The 22,208-nt window shown below is 49.3% G+C and overlaps 2 protein-coding genes across 6 annotated transcripts in view; both read left to right on the top strand.

Annotated features, from left to right (window-relative positions):
* Positions 1 to 11,183, top strand: part of Rps6ka1 (ribosomal protein S6 kinase A1) — a 39,246-nt gene extending 28,063 nt beyond the window's left edge. For 4 of the 5 annotated variants that reach the window (NM_031107.2, XM_039110841.2, XM_006239084.5 and 1 more), the window contains 5 exons: positions 7,501 to 7,662; positions 7,852 to 7,928; positions 8,048 to 8,165; positions 9,748 to 9,885; positions 10,291 to 11,183. In NM_031107.2, the coding sequence (NP_112369.2) occupies positions 7,501 to 7,662; positions 7,852 to 7,928; positions 8,048 to 8,165; positions 9,748 to 9,885; positions 10,291 to 10,413 (618 nt within the window). In that variant the 3' untranslated portion in view covers positions 10,414 to 11,183. Of the gene's footprint in view, positions 1 to 6,408; positions 6,523 to 7,500; positions 7,663 to 7,851; positions 7,929 to 8,047; positions 8,166 to 9,747; positions 9,886 to 10,290 lie in introns of those variants that run through there. The other variant, XM_063288477.1, reaches the window with a different exon arrangement.
* A 5,367-nt stretch (positions 11,184 to 16,550) lies between these two features.
* Positions 16,551 to 18,820, top strand: LOC120103001 (40S ribosomal protein S20-like). Its single transcript, XM_063288632.1, has one exon. It carries the CDS (start codon positions 18,416 to 18,418, stop codon positions 18,773 to 18,775), a length of 360 nt encoding a protein of 119 aa, XP_063144702.1. The 5' UTR covers positions 16,551 to 18,415; the 3' UTR covers positions 18,776 to 18,820.
* Positions 18,821 to 22,208: the final 3,388 nt, after the last annotated feature.

The following is a 22,208-nucleotide window of genomic DNA, read 5'->3' as shown; positions in this document are numbered from 1 at the left end:
TGTAAGAGAAAGTTTCCTTGGTTCTTTCAGTGGGATTTTCACCAAATCCTGAATTAGATGTTTGATTGGTTGAATGACCTGTCAGGTTACTGGCACTTGACAGATCAAAAGTCTGAAGGTTGGGGTTGGGGATTTGGCTCAGTGGTAGAGCGCTTACCTAGGAAGCGCAAGGTCCTGGGTTCGGTCCCCAGCCCTTGGGGGGGGGGGGGGAGTCTGAGGGTTGGAGCTGTACAGTCTTTTTCCCAGGATCAGACAACCGGGGAAAATGGTGACCAGAAGTTGCAAGGAGGGGTAGATTTTTGTTTGGAAGATGCAGGGTATTCGAGAGGATGACCCAGGTACTAAGAGAGAGAGAGAGAGAATGGGTGGGGCCAAAGAGCAGGGTATGGCTTTCTTTGTTGATGTTGCTTTGGTGGGTAAGCTGAGTGGGCGGTTCAAGTTCCTCATAGTGGTTCTCTCTTGGCTTGGGTGATGTTTTGGGGAGCGTCTGATCAGACAGTGAAGGGTTAACAGTGATGGCAGTCTGGTGTCCTGAGCCTTTGATCTCAGCACTCAGGAGTCAGAGGTCAGCCTGATCCAACTAGTGACACCTTATTTCCAAAGAGGAAAAAAGTATAGGAAGTTAGACATGGCTTCCCACCTGTAATCACTTGAGAGGCCAAGGGAGGAGGAGCATCACATGTTAGAGTTAGGCCTTGGGTATGTGCCACCACCACGTCACACATCTACAAGTATGTAGTATGTATGTATGTATGTATGTATGTATGTATGTATGTAGTATATGGATGTATGATGGATGTGTGTATGTAGTGTGTGCGTATAGCATGTATGTAGTGTGTATGTGTGTGTAGTGTATGTAGTATGTATGTGTGTAGTGTGTGTGTGTGTGTGTGTGTGTGTGTGTGTGAGCTTGCATTTGATTAGGCGAGTATGCGGGCTGGTATGCATACGTGTGCTTGAGTGTAGAGATCTGAGGTTGACGTTGGATGTTGTCCTTAGTCACGCTACATTGTGTATATACTGAGGCAGGGTCTCGAGTTGTTCCAGGACTGTGCTGACTAGCCAAGCAATTTATCTTCAGATCCATCCCTGTCTCCGCTTCCTGAGTGTTAGGATTACAGGGATCCTGCTGTGTCTGCCCAGTGTTTACATGGCGCCCTCTTTTGCTTTCTATTGCCGTGACAAGGAGAAAAAGGTTTATTTGGATTATACTTCCCACGCCACAGTCCAGTTGAGGGAAATCGAGGCAGGAACTGAAGCAGAGACCACGGAGAAGCATTGCTGACTGATTTGCTCACTGTGGCTTGTTTAGCTTGTGTGTGCGTGCGCACACGTGCGTGCATGAGTGTGTGGGGGGGGTGTTTTCCCTGCAAACATGTCTGTGTACCACATTTAGTTCCCTAGTGCCTGCATTGGCTAGAAGAGGGCATCGGGTCTTATAGAAATAGAATTACAGACTGTCGTGAGTATAACCCAGAACTATGTGCCCAGTAGGCTACACGGAGAAATCCTGTCTCCAAAAAACAAAACAAAAAAATGCTATGTGCGTGTGAGCGAAGGTGCACACTGCCGGCCAGAAGAGGGCAGGTGTGAGCCACCAGTCATGGGGCTCGGCATCAACATTAGTCTTCTGGAAGGGCAGCTAGTGTTCTTAACCATCTCCTCAGGCCTGCCTCAAAACAAACAAATATAAGAAGGGTACCATGCAGCCTGCCTCTGACTAGCCACATTGAACAGGAATTGATGCTTGACCTGGAAATACCTGTAGATGAAGAATTTTTGTTTTTGAGGTAGGGCCTTCTATATCCTAGACCTTTAATTCTTGTACTCAAAAGGCAGAGACAGACAAATCTTTATGAGATCAAGGACAGGCTGATCTACATAGAGAGACTTTGTCTTCAAATGCATGTGACCTCATCCACCTGGGCCCTGTTTCTTTCGTTCTTTTCTTTTTTTTTTTTTTAAGATTTATTTATTATATTTATATAAGTACACTGTAGCTGTCTTCAGACACACCAGAAGAGGGCATCAGATCTCATTACAGATGGTTGTGAGCCACCATGTGGTTCCTGGGACTTGAACTCAGGACCTCTGGAAGAGCAGCCAGTGCTCTTAACCACTGAGTCATCTCTCCAAACCCAAGATAAACAGGAAAAAAAGGTAAAATAGGAATGGAACATACTTAAGGTGAGAGCAAGGTTTGGCCTCTGCATTTGACCTTCCCCTTTCTCACCTGTAAAGCTATAGGTTCCAGTATTTTCACCCATGAGATTATGAAGCAAGATTCCTCTCAGAGGCCTTGAGACTAGAGAGGCCTCGTTAGGTGAGAGCAGCGACAGCTTTGGCAGCCTTTGCAGCTTTTGTTTTTATTAGTTTTGAGATAAAGTCTTAGAATGTAACCTAGGCTAGCCTAAAATTTGCTATGTAGCCCAGGCTAGTTATGAAGTCACCCTGCAGCCTTGCCAGGCCGACCTGAAACTCACAGAGATCCACCTGCCTCAGCCTTCCCAGTGTTGGGATTACAGACATTATAGCTCTGTACCCAGCTAGAAAACTTAGCTATTACAGGCCACTGAACTTCCAGGAATTCTAGTCTTCTTGGATTTAACTGTGTCTATAGTGGAAGAATTCGAAAGGGGGTTTATCATGACCATGTCTAACCATCGGCATCCAGTTATGTGTTTTAGTGACGGGGTGGGAGTAGGGAATCATGATGTCCTCTGCTCATACCTAGGGCCAAAGCCTCTAGTCCCTGAGCTGGTTCTGTAGAACAGTCAGGCTCTTGTTCATACTTACGATTGGGTTCTTTCGCAGGACCGTTTGGTGACATGGTCTGTATTGGGCATTCTGCTCCAAAGCATTAAAGTAGGACTGGGGCTTGGGGAGGCGGCCAGAATCACTTTTCTACTCAGTGGGACATTGTACTTGATCCTGCATGGCATCCACAGACACAGCCTCATGTTGCCCAGATTACTCAGGCCCCATGGGTGTCATCCCATCTCTTCATTGGGAAGACTCTCACGTTGAGGATATATCTCTTTTTTTTTTTTAATTTATTTTCTGTATGCAAGTACACTGTAGCTGTCTTCAGACACACCAGAAGAATTCATCAGATCCCATTATAGATGGTTGTGAGGCACTGTGTGGTTGCTGGGAATTGAACTCAGGACCTCTGGAAGAGCAGTCGGTGCTCTTAACCGCTGAGCCATCTCTCCAGCCCCAAGGATTTATCTTTTTAGGAGTGTTTGAATCAATTCTGTTATTAAACTTGGTGAAAATGTCAGTGTTAGATTATGTCTGCCTTATTAAGGGAATTCTTATGCATTTGTTTGCTTTAATTTAGTGGGTGTGGGAGTGTATGCCACAGTGGGTGTGTGGAGGTGAGGATAACTTGTGGTTATCCGCTTTCGACAGGTAGGGATCGAACTTGGGTCATCAGACTTGGCTGCAAGTGCCTTTGCCAACTGAGCCCTCTCAGAGGCCCAGAATTCTTTCATAAGAGGGAGGGAACTTTACCTTATAAGCAAAGCTTCAGTTTGGTGGCCATGTGGGTTTTGACTGGTTGTGTTTGAAGTGGCTTTGGTTTCTATGTGGTCAGTGCAAGCAGACTAATATTTAACCATGTCAGATCAGAGCAGTGATGTTTCCTCTCCTGTCTTGTTAATACTGGCTAAAGATCTCCCTTAACAGCTTGGTTCCATTGTACAGTGTTTGCCTAGTGGCCTGGAGGCCCTGGGTTCCATCCACAGTACTAAACACACTCGCGTACACACACACACACACACACACACACACACACACACACACACACACACAAACAAACAAATGCACGTGTCGGCACATGACTGTAACCCCAGCTCTCAGGAGACTGAGAGCTACTCTGTAGCAAGGCAGCCTGGGCTATATAAGAAGAACTTGTATCAAAAAACCAGAAAGGGGGTTGGGGATTTGGCTCAGTGGTAGAGCGCTTGCCTAGCAAGCGCAAGGCCCTGGGTTCGGTCACCAGCTATGAAAAAAAAGAATAGAAAAAACAAACAAACAAACAAACAAACAAAACAGAAAGGATGGTGGCTTTGCACGTCTTTAATCCTAACCCGCAGGAGGCAGAGACAGGCAGAGCTCTGTGAGTTCGAGGCCAGCCCGGTCTATATCCAGAGCGAGTTCTAAGACAGCCAAGGGTCTAAGAAGGTGAAACTGAGCTAGTGAATTATCGGTGGGTAACCTGAAGCTTAGAGCAATGAAGTAATTTCCAGAACGAGAGTCTCCAAAAGCACGGGGCCCCTTGAAGACAGCCCAGGAGTTTATAGGTCACCAGTGTTTTGTTTCTGGCCTTTTCCAGATTCTAGGGGCCACTGAAACAGGCACAGATACTCTTTTTTTCTTTTTGGAGGTATTTGCAGGGCTCTCTGGGTAGGTTTGGTGTCTGAAGCTGAGAATCCATGGAAGCTGAGAGAAAGGACTGACGAGGGGCCAGATCCAGGACACCTGTTTAATAGCATATGTTTATTGAAATGTCCCATAAACACGACGTGACACACAAGTCACAAGGCTGGTCGGTTTCCTAGCAATGAACACACCCCATTCCAGCTCTGACGTCAGTGCACAAAGCGTTCCCCGGCTCCCTTTTGAGGAGACGCCTGATCCTGCTCAACTTCTCTTCTTGCTTGTTTTCTGTTGTAGTTTGGTCACGGGTTTTGGCTTTGGGGTTTTTTCATTTTGTTTTGTTTTTCTTTGTGTGTGTGTGTTTGTACCCAGGCTGGGGCACTGGGGTGGCAGGCTTGTGCGACCACTCCAAGCTAGGCCCATTGCTGATTGCCTTCCCCTCTGTCACTGAGGGACACCTTGTGGGCTGCAGGTTTGTTGCTGCATTGAATTCCACAGTATGGCTTGCCCAGAGACCTTTGCTCACCTGTCAGTAGACACTGGGTGCTTGCCCCGTCTTTATTGCCCCAGAGAAAGTTGCTATGACAAGCCAGGGCTTGTGTTTTGGGGAACGTTTGCATCTTTTGTTTTGTTCTTTTGTTTGTTGTGGTACCGCTTTTTTTTCTCTGTGTAGCCCTGGCTGTCCTGGAACTCACTGTGTAGACCAGGCTAGCCTCAAACTGAGTGCTGGGATCAAAGGCCTGTGCCACCACTGACTATTTTTTCTTAAGGGTTTATGTGAGTGTCTGGAAGCAGAGTCCGGTTGAGTGTTCTCTTCCCCCACCCCGTTCCTTTTACAAAAGGTTTCTCCTTGAATTTTCAGCTTGTATTTTCTCAGCTAGACTGGAAACCAGGAAACTCTGACCATCCTCCTGCTTCATCCCCATCAAAACTGGGCTTTCATCTGAAACCACTGTGTGGTTACCAATGCAAACCCCCACCTTTGTCCTAGGCTCTGAGTTAAACATCCCGGGCCTTCCCTGTGACCCTGGTCCCTGAACACACGTGTCAGCCCCAGAGCTGAAGATGCAGTGGCAGGCCACACAACTGTGGAGGGTGAGGCCAGGCCCTCCCTGGACTGCAGAAGGGGTGGGCTTCTGTTCTGAGGTTGATGTCCTAAGGTTTGGTGAGGGTGGCTGCCTCTGAAAACTACAGGGCCTGAGTTGCTACATGGTGACTGTCACCCATACCCAGAGCTGTGTTTAGTCTGGTTGCCATGGTCCCCACTCTTGTCTTCCCTCGCACCTTCCCAGCCAGCTGTGACTTTCTGTGACAGTGTGCATACCTGGTGACCAGCCAGCAGTGTCTGCAGCTTTTCTGAGCTGTGCCCCGCCCCACTCTGCTCCAGCTCAAGGAGACTCGGTTCCTGTCAAAGAGTTATTCATTTCTTTATGTTGCTAGGGCAGGGTCAGATCACAAACTTCCCTAATGTCTGTTCCCCAAATGTGTCCTCTGTGCCACAGTAAACTGGGAAAGCCCCGAAATGGTGGTCAGGGCTGAGTTCAAGTCCTGCTCCTGTTTCTCACAAGTCAGGGTTTCTCTCCGTGTCCTCCTCTGTAAAATGCCACCTGCCTACCGAGGTGTGATGAGTGGCCCTGCCAGTGTCATCATGACTGAGAAGTGACGTTTTGAAAAGACTTCTTTATATACTTGTCTATGAGATTATACGTGTATGTGGGGGGAGTGCATACCTGTGTGCACTCTGGCAGCCAGAACAGGGTGTCAAGTGTCCTGTTACCGGCATTGTTCTTGGCTAGGTTGGAAGGCAGGAAGCCCCAGCAATCAGCGGTCCTCCTGTCTCTGCCCGCCCCACTGTAGGCAGGGTTACAGGCACAGCACCCCGGTTTCTTCTGTAGGTTCTGGGGTTCAAATTCTGCTCTAATATTCATGATAACTTAGCCAATTTTTTTTTTTTTTTTTTTTTTTTTTTTTGGTGGTTGAGGTGATGGGGCATGGTTAGACAGGGTTTTGTTTTTTTTTTTGCAGTCTTGGCCATCCTGGAACTCCGTCTATAGACCAAGCTGGCCTCAAACTCACAGAGCTCTTCCTGCCTCTGCCTCCTGACTGCTGGGATTAAGGTGTGCTGCCTTGCTCACCAGGGTTCTTCCCCCCCCCCCCCCCCCCCCCCCGGAGCTGGGGACCGAACCCAGGGCCTTGTGCTTCCTAGGCAAGCGCTCTACCACTGAGCTAAATCCTCAGTCCCACTCACCAGGGTTCTTAACTGCCAGGCCACCTTTCTAGCCCTGCTTTGAGAGAGTTTGTGTGTGTGTATTGTTTGTGCGTGCGAGCGTGTGTGTGTGTGTGTGTGTGTGTACGCACATGTGCACTTGTGCTGTGGCACATGCACGTGGAAGTCAGAGGACACTGCGGGTTCTCTCCTTTAACCCTGTGGATTCTATTGATCAAACCCAGGCATCAGACTTGACCATGAGCACTTCTCTCTACTCAGCCCTCGCACTGACCCTTGACTTCCGTTTAAGGGGCTCCCTCTGTCAGCTGCGGGATCTAGAGATAAATGACAATGTTGGGGATGGGATTCCTGACAGGAGAGGAGCTGGGCTCTGGGCATTCTAATGGTAGAGCCAGCGGCGTTTGGAGGGTGGGGGATTGAGAGGTACAGGGATAGAAATCTTTTAAAAGGAAGGAAGAAGAGAAGGAAAAGGACCCACACTGCAGGGAGGTGGGGCTGTCCTAGAAGAGAGGGGCTGATGGGCAGGTCAGAAGGAGAAACTGGGGTGAGCTTTGAGGTGCCCGCTGGCATCGTCAGAGATTTCAAAAGGGTGATGCAGGGCCGGTGCACATGTGTTTGCTGCCAAGCTGGACAACCCGGATGTGCTCCCCCGGGACCCACACAGTGGAAGGAAGGAGTCGACTCCCTCAAGTTGTATGACCTGGTACCCACACGCACAATTTCTTTAAAGGCAGTTATACCAACATAGGGCCTCTTTTCAAAACCTTGTCCTGTTGTAGAGGTCTGGGCCTTTCTCTGTGGGCCAGTCTGTGGGACTTCTCAACTCTGGCAGTTGGCATGGGTCACTACTCCTGCACCATATACCGACCCCAGCCCTCTGCCCTTAGGTCGTCCACAGGGACCTCAAACCCAGTAACATCCTGTATGTGGATGAGTCTGGGAACCCCGAATGCCTACGAATATGCGACTTTGGCTTTGCCAAGCAGCTACGGGCTGAGAACGGGCTTCTCATGACACCTTGCTACACAGCCAACTTTGTGGCACCTGAGGTAAGTGGAGGGGAGGCATCAGGAGACCCTGTGCCTGCTCTCAAATGTCCCATACTGTCTGGGCCTTGACCCAGGTTCCAAGGGAAGACGTATAGTCAGTCCATGGCTCTGACTCTACTCTACCCTTATGGGAAATGTTTGACGTTTCCTACGCCCCTCAGCCTGACCGCCCTCCCTGCCTCCTGCCAGGTGCTGAAGCGTCAGGGCTACGATGAAGGCTGTGACATATGGAGCCTGGGCGTTCTGCTGTACACGATGCTGGCAGGGTGAGTGTGAAGTCTGGGCCTCTGACCCTGCCTCCGGGAGCTTCCAACCTCCTAACCTAACCCCCTAGCGCCAGGGTGGAGGCCAGTGGCTAACGCTGGCTTTGGGAACTCCCCTCTAGATACACTCCATTTGCCAATGGGCCCAGTGATACCCCAGAGGAGATCCTCACCCGGATCAGCAGTGGGAAGTTCACCCTCAACGGGGGAAACTGGAACACGGTTTCAGAGACAGCCAAGGTAAGCCTGTGAGGCTGGGAGGGCGGAGCCGGGCTAATAGGTTTCCTACAGTCTCCCTCTCTCCCACGTAGAATGTTCCACAAATCCCTTTTGCAGCATTACCCCAAGTAGAAGATTCCCGGACACATACCCCTCCCCTGCTTGTCTGGATAACTTCACTGCCCCTTCTGTGTTCTGGGCCCTAAGGGATGAGGAGGGCTGCATAATCCATGTCTGTCTCCATGGAGAGTTGGTGTGGTAGAAAACACACCACCCCATTGAAGCTAGCTCTCTGGTCAAGTGTGTGGGCGTCTGCCCAAGTGTGGAAAGGCTCCCCAAAGGAGGCTGCTCTTGAGCTTTCAATATTGGGGTGTTTCCATTCTCCTAGAACATCTGCGTAGCATGGTTTAACCTTTGGTGAATAGCACCCCACCTGTACTGGGTATTGTCACCTCTGTTTCTCAGAGGGATAACTGAGGCTCAGAGGTAACAACCCTCTAGAACACTTCAGCTGGAGGGAGAGAGAGCTAAGTTTATTTGAGATTCTGTTACTGTTTCAAGGTTTGTTTAGTTTGGTTTTTTTTGTTTTGTTTTGTTTTGTTTTGTTTGTTTTTTTGTCTCACTGTGTAGCCTAGGCTATCCTAGACTTGGTCTGTAGACCAGGCTGGCATTAAATTCACCAACATTCACCCTTCTCTGTCTCCTCAGTACTGGGTTTAAAGGTTTACACCACACCCAGCTTTAGTTTTATTTTAATTATGTGTGTGACCTCAGAGGCCAGAAGACCTAAGGCCCCCGGAGCTGGTGTTACGTCTGGCTGTGAGCCTCCTGCAAGTGTGTGAGGCTGGGCGGTGGTGGCTCACACCTTTAATCCCAGTGCCCAGGAGACAGAGACAGGCCTATCTCTGAGTTCTGGTTTCAGTCTCATCTATAGAGCGAGGGCCAGGACAGCCAAGGCTACACAGAAAAACCCCATCTGGGGGAAAAAAAATTAGAGTGCTGGGACCTGAACTCTCTGGGAGAGCAAACAAGCAGGAAGCTTGTTTGCTTTGGTTTTGCTTTGAAGATAAGGTCTCTCCCAGCCCTGGTTGCCTTCAAGGCCTATGTAGCCGAGAGACTGATTTTGAACTCATGATCCCCGGCTCTGCCTCCCACATGCTGGGATTAAATACCTGGCATGTTTTTTTCACGGGTTTCTCTTTTCAACTGTTCTTCATTGAGCTGGGGATGGAACCCGGCACCTCTCGCATGTCTGGCCGGCCAGCATCTAAGGAGAGTCAAATCTAAGCCTGCGTCTGCCTGCATGCCCCCTCTCCGCCCCCAGTCTTCAGGCAATCCCCACCTTTCCTCTTGGCTTTTCTGAAGGAAAAAGGGAAAGATGTCCCCTACATACCTCGAGCAGCAAGGAGGGAAGAAAAGAGATCCTAGGATGGGGAGGAGGAGGGGGCTTTGGTGTATAAAGAACGGACTGCAGGGGCTTTTGTAACAGCTCAGGCCAGAGATGGCTGGACACGGTTGGCCTTCCAGTCATTGGCCATCAGTTGGCACAGCTCTCTTCTCCCTCGGTGCCCCACGGGTCACCTCCTTATCCATGTGCCTCCAGGACTTAGTATCTAAGATGCTGCATGTGGACCCCCACCAGCGCCTCACAGCCAAACAGGTTCTGCAGCACCCGTGGATCACCCAGAAAGACAAGCTCCCCCAGAGCCAGTTGTCCCACCAAGACCTGCAGCTTGTGAAGGTCGGTATGAACACCTGGGGTATGAACACCTGCGGTATGAGCACCTGGGGCAGCTGCTGAGCTTCTGGGGCCAGGGCGGTGGGTTGGGCTCAGACCAGTGGGTTATGGTAGGGACTTGAAGTGACAGAGCCAGGAAGTTCTAGGTCTGCCCAAAACCAGGGGATATGGCAAAAGACATAGCCCTGTCCCAAGGGAGTCCCAGACTTACGCAGTGGTGTCAATGAATTCTTGTGTCCCAGGGAAAACCATGGTCATGAAACAACACCAAGTCTAGGAACACTGGACTGGGTGGGCTGAGGGACCTTGGGAGGGACCTTGGCCAGATCCTGGGGCACACATGTTTTGTCTGCCCACTATACCCCCCACGCCGCCTCGTGGTCTGATCTCCCACCTTTTCTCTTTTAGGGGGCCATGGCAGCTACATATTCTGCACTCAGTAGCTCCAAACCCACCCCCCAGCTCAAGCCAATCGAGTCGTCCATCCTGGCCCAGCGGCGGGTGAGGAAGCTGCCATCCACCACCCTGTGAACCGCAGCGCAGACAAACTCCTTGGAGGCAGAGTCCTTCCCAGAGGGAGCAAGCCTGAGTCACAGGACCAAGTGGAATGGAGTCCTAAAGGAAGCAACTAGCCCAGCTCACCCGTGCGGGTGTGAAGTGCCTTCCTCCCCAGGACGGGCTCTTCTGGGCTCAGGCTCCATTGTGTGAAATCCACTCACTGTACAAACTATTTTTTAAGAAAGGAAAAGAAAAATGACATCATTTACCATGGATTTTTTTTTTACAAGATCCATTTGCCTTTTTGGCCATTGCAGTCCCAGGAGGAACACCCAGTCCCATGTGTGGCCAAGACTCCCGTGATAGCTTTGGGACTCCGCCCCTCTGTTGGTCAAGGAGCCATCTGCACCCGCCTCCGAGCAGTTCGGCGTTGCCTCTCAGAGTTGTCGACTGGCTCCTCAGCAGAACTTGGTGTCCCCAGCCATCTCTTTTTCCATTCTGTTCTGGGGTTCTCGAACCACTTTCTGCTAAGAGCCCGGGACCCCACCCTGTCAGCTCTTGGCTCCAGGCACCAGCATCCACAGCGCCCATGCGCAGTGGGCCCCTGCAGTCAGAACGGGCAGCCCCGTGGAGAGGAGACGGAGAGCACTTTTTGGGAGACTTCCTGTCTGCCACTGGACAGAGTTCACAGGAGACCAGGGAGGTAGTCCACGGGGGATGAGGGCTTTTCCCTTTCCTCCTCAGCTGGTAACTCAGGGTTCATCTGTCCAAGGCCTTTCTAATAAACCTACAGTCCAGTCAAAGCGCCTGCGCTTCCACTTTTTAATCCTCCTCGAAGACTTCGCTGGTGACAGGAACAGGCTAGGAACAGATTAGCCCACTTGCTTGGAGCACACGTCATTTGAGGAGCGTGTGAGAATCCCTCTGATTCTGTGCATGTGCTCCAGTGAGGGGATTCCATCACAGTCTAGAGAAACACTAGCATTGGCAGCCAGCGACAGTCGCTGGCCCTTTGTGATAACCCCAAGTCCTTAAACACTCGAGAGAAGGGCTCTACCACCGTCCCCCTTTCCTCTGTGTGGTGCTCGGACTTGAACTCAGGACCTCACGGTGCTGTGTCACTGAACTATGCCACCATCTCATTTAGTCTTAACCCTGTCAAACAGACGCTCCATTTTACGAATGGAAAACAGGCTCAGAGAGGGAATGGCATTCCTCATGCAGCACACAGTAGGTGTTTTCTGTTGGGCCAGGTAGAAAATAAGGCCCTGGATCTTACCCCATACAGAGGAAATGAACAGTTAACAACCCAAGGTCTGGAGCTTGAGAAATGGCTCAGCCATTAAGAGCACTGATTGCTCTTCCAGAGGTCCTGAGTTCAAATCCCAGCAACCACATGGTGGCTCACAACCATCTGTAATGGGGTTTCTTCTGATGTGTGAAGACAGTGACTCACTCACATTAACAAACAAAAAAAAAAAAACCCCAAGGTCATCTACTGATAAGATATGCAGAGAACCAGAATGGAGTAGAGAGGTAGGACACCATTGAGGGTGGCCCGGAAGCTTAGGGCTGATGGTAAGAAGGGACCAGTTAGGACAGACCCAAAGACAGATGCAAGCTAGTTAGAGAACTAGAGAAATGGCTCAGTCTAGTGCTTAGCTGAAGACCTTGTCCTCAGAACCAGGAGTTTATGCAGGATGAGGCTGGGAAGGAGACTGGGTTTCCCAGGCTAGACTTGAGCATTGTCAACAGTACAAGCTCTTAAAAGGATTTATGGCAGTGGTTCTCGCTGGAACCCCTTAATACAGTTCCTCATGTTGTGGTGACCCCCAAGCATAAAATTAGTTTCATAACTATGATTTTGCGACTGTTATAAACTATAATGTAAATATTTTGTGATAGTCTTAGGTGACCTTTATGGAAGGGTTGTTCGACACTCCCACTGATTGAGAACTGCGGGTTTAGGGCATAGGCAGGTAGTTCAGAGAGGTACAGCCTAATTTTAATTCCCCGTGCCATATATGACACGACTCTTAACATGGTCTCTCTCCCCAGCCCCTTCCTACTGTAGCCTAGGCTGGTCTCAAACACAGTACCCCTGCTGCAGCCTTCTGACAGGAAGTGGAGAATCACTGACCTATTTTCATGGCGGTGTCTGTAGATTAAGCCACCTGGAAAGTGATAAACAGAGGCTCTAGCCCTGGGCCCACTTTTACTTTTTTAAAGCTGTAGAGCAAGTTGACTGGAAGAGGGGGCAAGACGGAGGAAAAACCGTGATCAGGTCTGGGCTCAAGTAGCTTGAACAGGCTGGGGAGGGAGTGGCCAGGACATGCTTTGGGTTAGACAACATTTGTGGGTTTGGAGAATAGATAAGAGATTCAGAATATCTTACAGCCAGCCAGGTAAGGTAGAGCATACCTTTAATCCCAGCGCTCTGGTGGCAGATGTAGGTGGATCTCTGTAAGTTCCAGGCCAGGCTGGACTACAAAGTGAGTCCAGGAAGGCCGGGGCTCTAGTACATAGAGAAACTCCAACAACTGAAAGAAGAAAATATGACTTTAAAGATAACATGCTTGCATGCGCTGACATTCTCAATCAAGTCCCAGAACCCACAGTAGAAAGATCCCTGAGCCCAGCGAATGCTCCTGACCTGACCTTCACACATGCTGTGGTGTGTGTACCCACACTCACATACATACGTCAGACACACAGTAAGATTAAATCCTTCTGAGTGGCTGGTGTTAGCACACACTTGTAATCCCAGCACTTGAGAGGTAGAGGCAGGAGGATCAAGGTCTTGATTTTGTTTCGTTTTGGTTCGGGGCAGAGTTGCAAGTAACCCAGGATGAACCTCAATGACAGGTGTTCAAAGTCAGCACCAGTTACGAGAGACAAAACCCTCCCTCAAGAAATCTAGGTTTGGGGCTGGAGAGATGGCTCAGTGGTTAAGAGCACTGACTGCTCTTCCAGAGGTCCTGAGTTTGATTCCCAGCAACCACATGGTGGCTCACAACCATCTGCAATGGGATGTTCTCTTCTGAAGTGTCTGAAGACACCTACAGTGTACTCACATAGAAATAAATAAATCTTAAAAAAAAGAAAAAAAGAAATCTAGGTTTGACATAGGAAGGAAGTTGGGGGTGGGCAGGTTTAATGGAAGTTCTTGGTTCTCTGTGAGAGCTTCTTTCTAAATATCCAAACCGATTCATCAAGTAAGAGTTCTCATGAGAGATTGGAGCTCCAAGTCATGGAGGCCCAAGCCTATAATCCCAACACCTAGGAAGTGTAGACAGGAAAATCAGTAATTCAAGGCCAGCCCCAGGCCACTTCAGGAAGTCCCTAATTGTCACAAATTGCCTTGGGACTCAACTAGTGTTTGTTAAATAAATAAAAGAAATGCGGAACTGTGCATGATGGTGCTGGAGGAAGCGTAGCCAGGAGCCACAAAACCCCCACTACTACACTGCTCCATGCCTCAGTTTCCCACTTGCTAAACAGGAATCCTGGGCTGGAAGGACGGCTCAGCGGTTAAGAGCACTGGCTGCTCTTCCAGAGGACTGAGTTTGGCTCCCAGCACCCACATGGCAGTTCACAGACCTCCATAACTTCAGTTCCAAGGGATTCCATGTCTTCTGGCTTCCGTGGGCACCAGGTACCCGTGTGTCCAGACATACACACAGGCAAAACATCCGTTAGGAGTAACAAAAAAAAAATATCAAGAATTAATAAATGAATCATTTCCGTCCATCTCAATATCAGTTGAAAATCGAGTAAGTGGATATGAGTAAGAAAAGGAAGAGGTTTGTGTGAAGTTTGCTCTCCTTTTGACTAGATCAGGACGGCACCCCCACCCCACCCCCTAACTTAGCAGACTCTAGAAAGGCAGTTCACGACCTCCAGCTACTGTGACAGGAACGCCTCTCTCATGGCTGTAAGCGGTGGCTACAACGGCTACAACCCATCAAGCCTCACCTGCCCTCAACTACTTTCTATTGCCATCCCAAACTGCCTGAGGCCACATCGATGAGGAGTAAAGGTCACAGCTCCCAATGACCAGTGCCAAGCACTGACTGGTTCCCCTGTTCTGTTATTATATCCTCGAGGAAGCAACATGCGACCAACCCTATTTCACACAGAGACTGACTTGCACAAGGACACAACTCAGGCTACAGAGTGGAATTCACAAATGAGTGCAAATCAGAACCCCTCTGTGCTTCCGGGTCACAGAATTCTAATTAATTGTTAGAAAACTAATGGGAAGCAAGTTGGAAATTGGAAAGTTTCCCAGCTCTATAAGGTCCAGGAGATTCCTTTTCCACCGAGGGATGCTGGGATACACTACATGTTCCCCTTGGGTCAGAGACTCACCCTCAATGCTGCCCTGCACATCGGGGTCTCTCAGCATCCTTTCTGAATTTTTCTTTCTTCCTTTCTTTCTGTCTGTCTGTCTGTCTGTCTGTCTGTCTTTCTGGGAGGGTGTACAGTTTCTCTGTGTATCCCTGACCATCCTCTTTTTTTTTTAAGGTTTATTTATTTACTAAGTATAGGGCACCAGATCCCATTACAGATGGTTATGAGCCACCATGTGGTTGCTGGGATTTGAACTCAGGACCTCTGGAAGAGCAGTCAGTGCTCTTAACCACTGAGCCATCTCTCTAGCCCTATCTCTGGCCATCTTTGAACTCACTTTGTAGACCAGGCTGGCCTTGAACTTAAGAGATCCACCTGCCTCCCCTCCCCCACTTTTTAAAAATATATATGCATAGCCAGGTAGTCAGTGGCCTTTAATTCCAGCACTGGAAAGGCAGAGGCAGGTGGATTTCTGTGAGTTCAAGGCTACCAGCCTAGTCTAAAGAGGAAGTTCCAGGACAGTGAACTCTACACAGAGAACCCCTGTCTCAAACAAACAACAACAGAGTGTATTTACAACAGGTTTATGTGCACCACATGTGTACTGGTGTCACAAGAAAGCATTGGATCCCTGGAACCTGAGTTACAACAGTTAAGGAGCCACCTGATGCGGGTGCTGGAAGCTGAATTCAGGCCTCTGGGAGAGAGCAGCTCTTAAACTTCTGAGCCCTTTCCTGCCCCATGCATCTGGGGCATTTCTGGCATTTTGCCTGTTCATGTATCCTGCTTTCTTAGAGGAAGCAGTCCCTGACAGAGGAAGGCCTGGCTCCCTGCCCACGTTAAGTATTCAAACATTCGGGACCTCAGCTCATCAATGTAAAACCTCCCCTCAACTCTGAAATGACCGGTCAGCAGAGGACCTGTTGATGTGTGGCTTGGCCTTCTGTTGAAGCACTTGTGAGAGGTGTGATCCACTGAGCCTCGCTTCACACCAGGCCGGCTCTGCCGTCATCACATTCGTACCTAAAGCTCTCTCACGGGGCTGGCTGGGGAGATGGTTCTGTGGGTAGAGCGGCTGCCTCGTGCGTCCAAAGCGCTGGGTTATCTCCAACACTGCCAGCTTTGGGCATGTATATCCGTCATCCCAGCACTTGGAAAGCAAAAGGTGGGAGGATCAGGGGTTCGAGGTCAGCCTCAGCTACCTAGCAAAGTTGAGGCGGTATAGTCTCATGAGATAAGCATTTTTGGTTTTATGGGAAGGACATTGAAGACAAATGTACACACGGAGTCCAAGCAAGGAGGTGGCTAGACCACTTTTAAAAGACAAAAAAGGCTTATGTGTGTGTATGTTCATGTGTGCGGTCACCCGTGGCAAAGCATATAGGTAGAGGTCAGAGGACATCATACAGAAGTTGGTTCTCTCTTATCTGGGGATCACAGGGCTTTAGGTTGGGTGGCAATTGTCTCTGCAGGCCTGTGTCTTTTGTCTTTGGAAAAGGGACTATTTCCTAGTGCCCAGGCAGCCTCGTTGCCTTGAGCTCCTCCATTCAAAACCCCTCCTGTCTCAGGCATGTATACGCCAGGAAGGCAGGCTTTGAGCCTAAGTCTATCTTAGCCCTATGCATGCCCTGTATCTGACCTCGTGTAAAGGCTAAATTTCAACTCATGACTCATAGAAGCTTACAGCTAAAGAACCTCCAAGGCCTGGCCCCAACCCCTGCCTCCTACCGGAAGGCCTTTCAACTAAGCACCCAGGCCTCGATTTGTAGGGAGCCATTCTGAGCTAAACAGTCACAGAACGCTCAGCCCTAAGATGGCTGCTGCAAGATTATGAGATTGTTGGACAAAAGCCTTTCCCACGAACTGACGGCACAGGAAGATTCCAGGAACAATCACAGGATGTTTCAGCCTGAGCAAACACCAGATGTCTCCACTGCATGACCTCTTCTCTTCCTGCTATTGCTGCTAAGAATGCCCTCGCCCCTCCCTCCTTTGTGTTTCACAAAGGTCACTCCCCCTATCTGAAAACCTTATAAGCTATAACGCTCGCCCCAATAAACGAGACCTTGACAATAGAGCCTTCCTTGGTCTCCTTCTTTTCTCCCCCCCTTGACCCTCAGGTAGTGCCTCTTCAGGACCCTGAATAACTGGACCTGCTGAACTGGTCAAGTGGCGCCTGAACAGGGACCTGAAGCACGGCCAACTACTGGACAACGGAGACAAAGGATCCACAAAAAGACAAGACTCTTCAGGCCGCATCGCTAGTGCGTTGCTGGAGAGGGAGGTACGAACGGCTGAATAATTGTCGTCCGACTGTCATGGGGAAGCAATTATCTAAAGAAACTTGTTTCATAGGAGAGATCAAGCGCTCACTCAGGGAGAGAGGAATAAGAGTTAAGAAAAAGGATTTAATCAAATTCTTTTGTTTTGTTGATGAAAAGTGTCCTTGGTTAATTTTAAGCAGCCCCGATATACACCCCCTTACTTGGAATAAGGTTGGTCAAGACATTAATAAGCTCTTGAAAGCCGGTGACCCAGTGTCCGCGGCATTTTTTAGTTACTGGGGTATCATTAGAGACATTATAAAAGATGCTGAGAAAGGAGGCGAGAGTGCCCGCCTCTTAGCTATTGCAGAGGATTTCTTACAAGTTTTGTGGCAGCTGTCACCTTAAAGTGAAAGTAAAAACGGGGAGCCACACTCTCCTTGCCCTTCCATTGTCATCGATATGCCTGGGGATGGGGGAAATCCCTCATCCGAAGTCTTACGCTCTCTAGAGGACCTCAAAATGTCTAAAAATTCGAAAACCATCTATCCCTCTCTGAAAGGGATCTCTAGGGACCAAGACAAAGATAAAAATGAGAGGCACCGCCTACGCCGCTTCTCTGAGTCAAGACTAGATCCTCTGAGTCAAGACTAGATCCCGCCTCTGAGGCCGGGTTAGAGGAGGAAGCTGCCAAATATGAGGAGGAGAGGTACGGCCCGGGCCACAGGAACCTCCAGTCTTTTTCACACAAAGATCCAGACCTACCCACCCCCCACCCTATTTGCCCCCAATGCCGTCCATTCCTCCTGCACCTCTGCTAATCACAGTGGTAGAGGGACTAACTCAGACTAAGGCTGCGCTTCAGGCTCCAATCACCGGACTCAAACAAGTCTTACATTTACAACAGGAGTTAGGGGACCTTACATTTGAGATTCAAAACTTACAAGAGACCATGAGAAGGGGACAAGTTGCCCCCAAAAGGCCATCTAACACCATTAAAAAACCCCAGCCAAAACTAACTTTCCCGGATATGGCTAGGGCACGCGCCAGACAGGCTAGGGATGAGCCCAAGTTAGACAATACTAGGGCACGGAATAGACCGGCCAGAGATAGAACCCAAGCCAGATAGTACCAATCATAATCAAGGAGAGAACAACAATGAGGAACAAGAGATCTAAGAAGAGAATGATTATGATGAGGTAGCTGCAGATTCTGATGAGGAAGACTCCGACCAAGGTGAATACGAGACTTTACGTCCGGTGTACCAAAAACTGAAACTCAAGCATATAAAAGAATTACACTCAGCCTTTCCCAGACCTGTGGTGCGTGCTGTGGAGCCTTGTCCAGTCTGCTCTGTCCTGACTCACGGCTGTTCGCTCCTGCTGAGAAACAAGTCGGTCAGGAAGCTCGCCTCAGCCATGGCATTTAAAGATACCGGGAAGACTCCCGAGGAGCCCGACGTGGCGATTCACTGGATTCGAATCACGCTCACCAGCCGCAACGTGAAGTCACTGGAAAAGGTTTGTGCGGACTTGATCAGAGGCGCAAAGGAGAAGAATCTGAAAGTGAAAGGACCGGTGCGCATGCCTACCAAGACACTGAGAATCACTACCAGAAAAACCCCTTGCGGTGAAGGTTCCAAGACGTGGGATCGTTTCCAGATGAGAATCCACAAGCGACTCATCGACTTACACAGTCCTTCTGAGATTGTTAAGCAGATTACTTCCATCAGTATTGAGCCTGGAGTGGAGGTTGAAGTCGCCATTGCAGATGCCTAAGTCAACTGTTTAAATAAATTGACTTAATTGTTTAAAAAAAAAAAAGAATTACACTCAGCTGTTAAAAATTATGGTATAAATGCTCCCTTTACCTTGTCCGTTTTAGAGGGACTTGCCGGGTCTGGATATTTGACTCCTAGTGAATGGACCAAGGTGGTGCAGTCTGTCCTCACTAGAGGACAATATTTAACTTGGAAATCCGAGTTTATAGACAGGGCAGACAGTCTTGCTGCTAGAAATAGAAAATATCCTCTAAGTAAGATTGCTTCTTAGACCGCGGACAAATTATGTGGAAGGGGCTCATTCGCCTCTGAGGAAAAACAGCTAGGGTTGTCCCCGGGTGTACTCACTCAAACAGCGCAGGCTGCCTTGTCCGCCTGGAGAGCGGTCCCTGCTACAGGAGCACTCACCACCCCCCTAACTAAAATAATCCAGGGGGCACAAGAGCCCTACGCTCAATTTGTGGGGAGACTACAAGAAGCAGCCGAAAGAATCTTAGGTCAAAGAGAAAGTGAGGGGCTCCTGGTGAGACAACTCGCTCTTGAGAACGCAACTCGGCGTGCAGAGCCACGCTGCGAGGCAAGACCAAAGACCTTGGTATTCCGGGAATGATTAAACTTTGCAATGATGTCGATTCCTTCTCATATCAAGTATCCAAGTCTATTAGCCTGGCGATCAGGACTGTGTTCCAAAAAACCAGGGATTCTGGTCACCCTAGAGGCAAAACATGTTTTAGCAGCTTCTCCCCCCCACCCCCACCCCGAGCTGGGGATGAACCCAGGGCCTTGCGCTTGCTAGGCAGGCGCTCTACCACTGAGCTAAATCCCCAACCCCGCAAAATATGTTTTAAATGTGGACAACCTGGTCATTTTGCTAGAGAATGTAGTGCCCTTAACCCCATCCAGTCCCCTAATCCTGCCGTTGGTCAAGGGGCCCCTAGGCCCACTGCCCCGGGAATTTGTCCCTGCTGTAGGAGAGGCTGTCACTGGGCAAAGGAATGTCGGTCTAAGACTGACGCTAATGGGCAAACCCTCCCTGCGGTCCAGGGAAACGGACAGGGGGCCCCACACCGGGGCCCCTATCCACAGGTGACCACATGCCCCCCAAATGCAGCATCAAGCTCCTACAACGCCAACTTATCCAGGGCAACAGCAGGGAGTGCAGGAGTGGACCTGTGTTCCTCCACCACCAGGATTATAACCCCTGAGGAAGGGACTATTATCATAGAATCTGGAGAGTTTGGGCCCCCACCGCCTGGCATGTTTTTCCTAATAATTGGGCGAGCCCCGAGTGCTCTTCAAGGACTTGTCATCCTTCCCTCTGTAATAGATGCTGACTATTTTGGAGAAATTAAATTTCTAGCCACTGCCATGCGGGGCCCCTTAACGCTTAGGGCCGGACAACACATTGCACAAGCTCTACCTCTTCCCTTCATGGGACAGTTCCCTCACATAGAAGAAGGACGTGGTTCCTCCTTCCCTGACTCTTCAGATGTTTATTGGGTTCAAAAATTAACTGATAAAAGACCCATGATGGAGGCTGGAGAGATGGCTCAGCGGTTAAGAGCACCGGCTGCTCTTCCAGAGGTCCTGAGTTCAATTCCCAGCAACCACATGGTGGCTCACAACCGTCTGTAATGGGATCTGATGCCCTCTTCTGGTGTGTCTGAGGACAGCTACAGTGTACTCATATTCACACATAATAAATAAATATTTTTAAAAAAAAAGGGGGGGTTGGGGATTTAGCTCAGTGGTAGAGTGCTTGCCTAGGAAGCGCAAGGCCCTGGGTTTGGTCCCCAGCTCCGAAAAAAAGAACAAAAAAAAAACCAAAAAAACAAAAAAAAACCATGATGTCTCTTTGGCTCGATGGCAAACAGTTTCAGGGCCTTTTAGATACGGGGGTGGATGCAACGGTGCTCTCCTCTAGACACTGGCCCTCAACCTGGCCCCTAAAGCTACCACCACACATTTAAAAGGGATAGGCCAAACACAGGATACACTCCAAAGTTCAAAGCTCCTGACCTAGAAAGATAAAGAAAATAATACAGGCACGGTTAGGCCATTTGTAGTTTCTGGACTCCCTGTTAACCTCTGGGGAAGGGATATTCTTTCCCAGATGGGAGTGATGATGTGTAGTCCCAATGAGGTCATTACTAACCAAATGTTAAGGACAGGATTCCTCCCTGGAAAGGGATTAATAGTTAGATATGAACAGGGAATTACAGAACCCTTGATCCCCATGGCTCTCTACCCTGCTGCCTTCGATTTTAGGACCCCTTGTTGGCCTGCTTCTGTTGATTTCCTTCGGTCCTTGGGCCTTTCAGTGACTCACACACTTTATTAAATCACAAATAGATTCTGTTTTGCCTAGAAATTCTGTTTCAGTACATTATCATCGCTTGGAGACCAGAACAGCTGAGGATGACCAGAGAGACGGTGAACAAGGCGAGGTGAGGCTCAATACATCGAGAGAGGCTCAACTTCCACAATCTCCTAAAGTAATGCTGTCTGGCCCCTACCCTTTCGTCCATGGGCTTTTAGGAGGAATGGTAAGATGACCCAAAGTAGCCATCTCAATGATGGGCAACTTCCTCTAGCCCCTGACCAACCTAAGACATGGAGTCTTGAGGACGACAAGGTAATCCTACGACAGGTAATGCTGGGGTTTGAGAGGTTGATCCTGGGGTTGGGGATTTAGCTCAGTGGTAGAGCGCTTGCCTAGCAAGCGCAAGGCCCTGGGTTCGGTCCCCAGCTCCGAAAAAAAAAAAGAAAAAAAAAAGAGAGGTCAATCCTAAGACAGAGATGGCTACACCTCTTTCGGTCATTTGCTCCTCTGCCCAGTTTCTCCACGGAAGTCTTAATGGTCTTCTATAAAAGAAAAAAAGGGGAGATGTAGGGAGCCATTCTGAGCTAAACAGTCACAGAACACTCAGCCCTAAGATGGCTGCTGCAAGATTATGAGATTGTTGGACAAAATCCTTTCCCACAAACTGACGGCACAGGACACAGGAAGATTCCGGGAACAATCACAGGATGTTTCAGCCTGAGCAAACACCAGATTTCTCCACCGCATGACCTCTTTTTTTTTTTTTTTTTTTTTGGTTCTTTTTTTCGGAGCTGGGGACCGAACCCAGGGCCTTGCAATTCCTAGGCAAGCGCTGTACCACTGAGCTAAATCCCCAACCCCTGCATGACCTCTTTGCTTCCTGATATTGCTTCGAAGAATGCCCTCGCCCCTCCCTCCTTTGTGTTTCACAAAGGTCACTCCCCCTATCTGAAAGCCTTATAAGCTGTAAAGCTTGCCCCAATAAACGAGACCTTGACAACAGAGCCTTGCTTGGTCTCCTTCTTTTCTCCCCCGCCTTGACCCTCAGGTAGTGCCTCTTCGAGACCCTGAATAACTGGACCTGCTGGACAGGTCAGCGATTAAATAT

Source organism: Rattus norvegicus, chromosome 5, assembly GCF_036323735.1.
Source record: "Rattus norvegicus strain BN/NHsdMcwi chromosome 5, GRCr8, whole genome shotgun sequence".
In the NCBI taxonomy this organism is placed as follows: domain Eukaryota; kingdom Metazoa; phylum Chordata; class Mammalia; order Rodentia; family Muridae; genus Rattus; species Rattus norvegicus.
Note: the sequence above shows the minus strand (reverse complement) of the source record. Positions and strands in the feature narration are given on the sequence as shown.

Coding starts and splice junctions, on each gene's coding strand:
- LOC120103001 (XM_063288632.1), top strand. CDS start 18,416: ATGGCATTTAAAGATACCGGGAAGACTCCCGAGGAGCCCGACGTGGCG.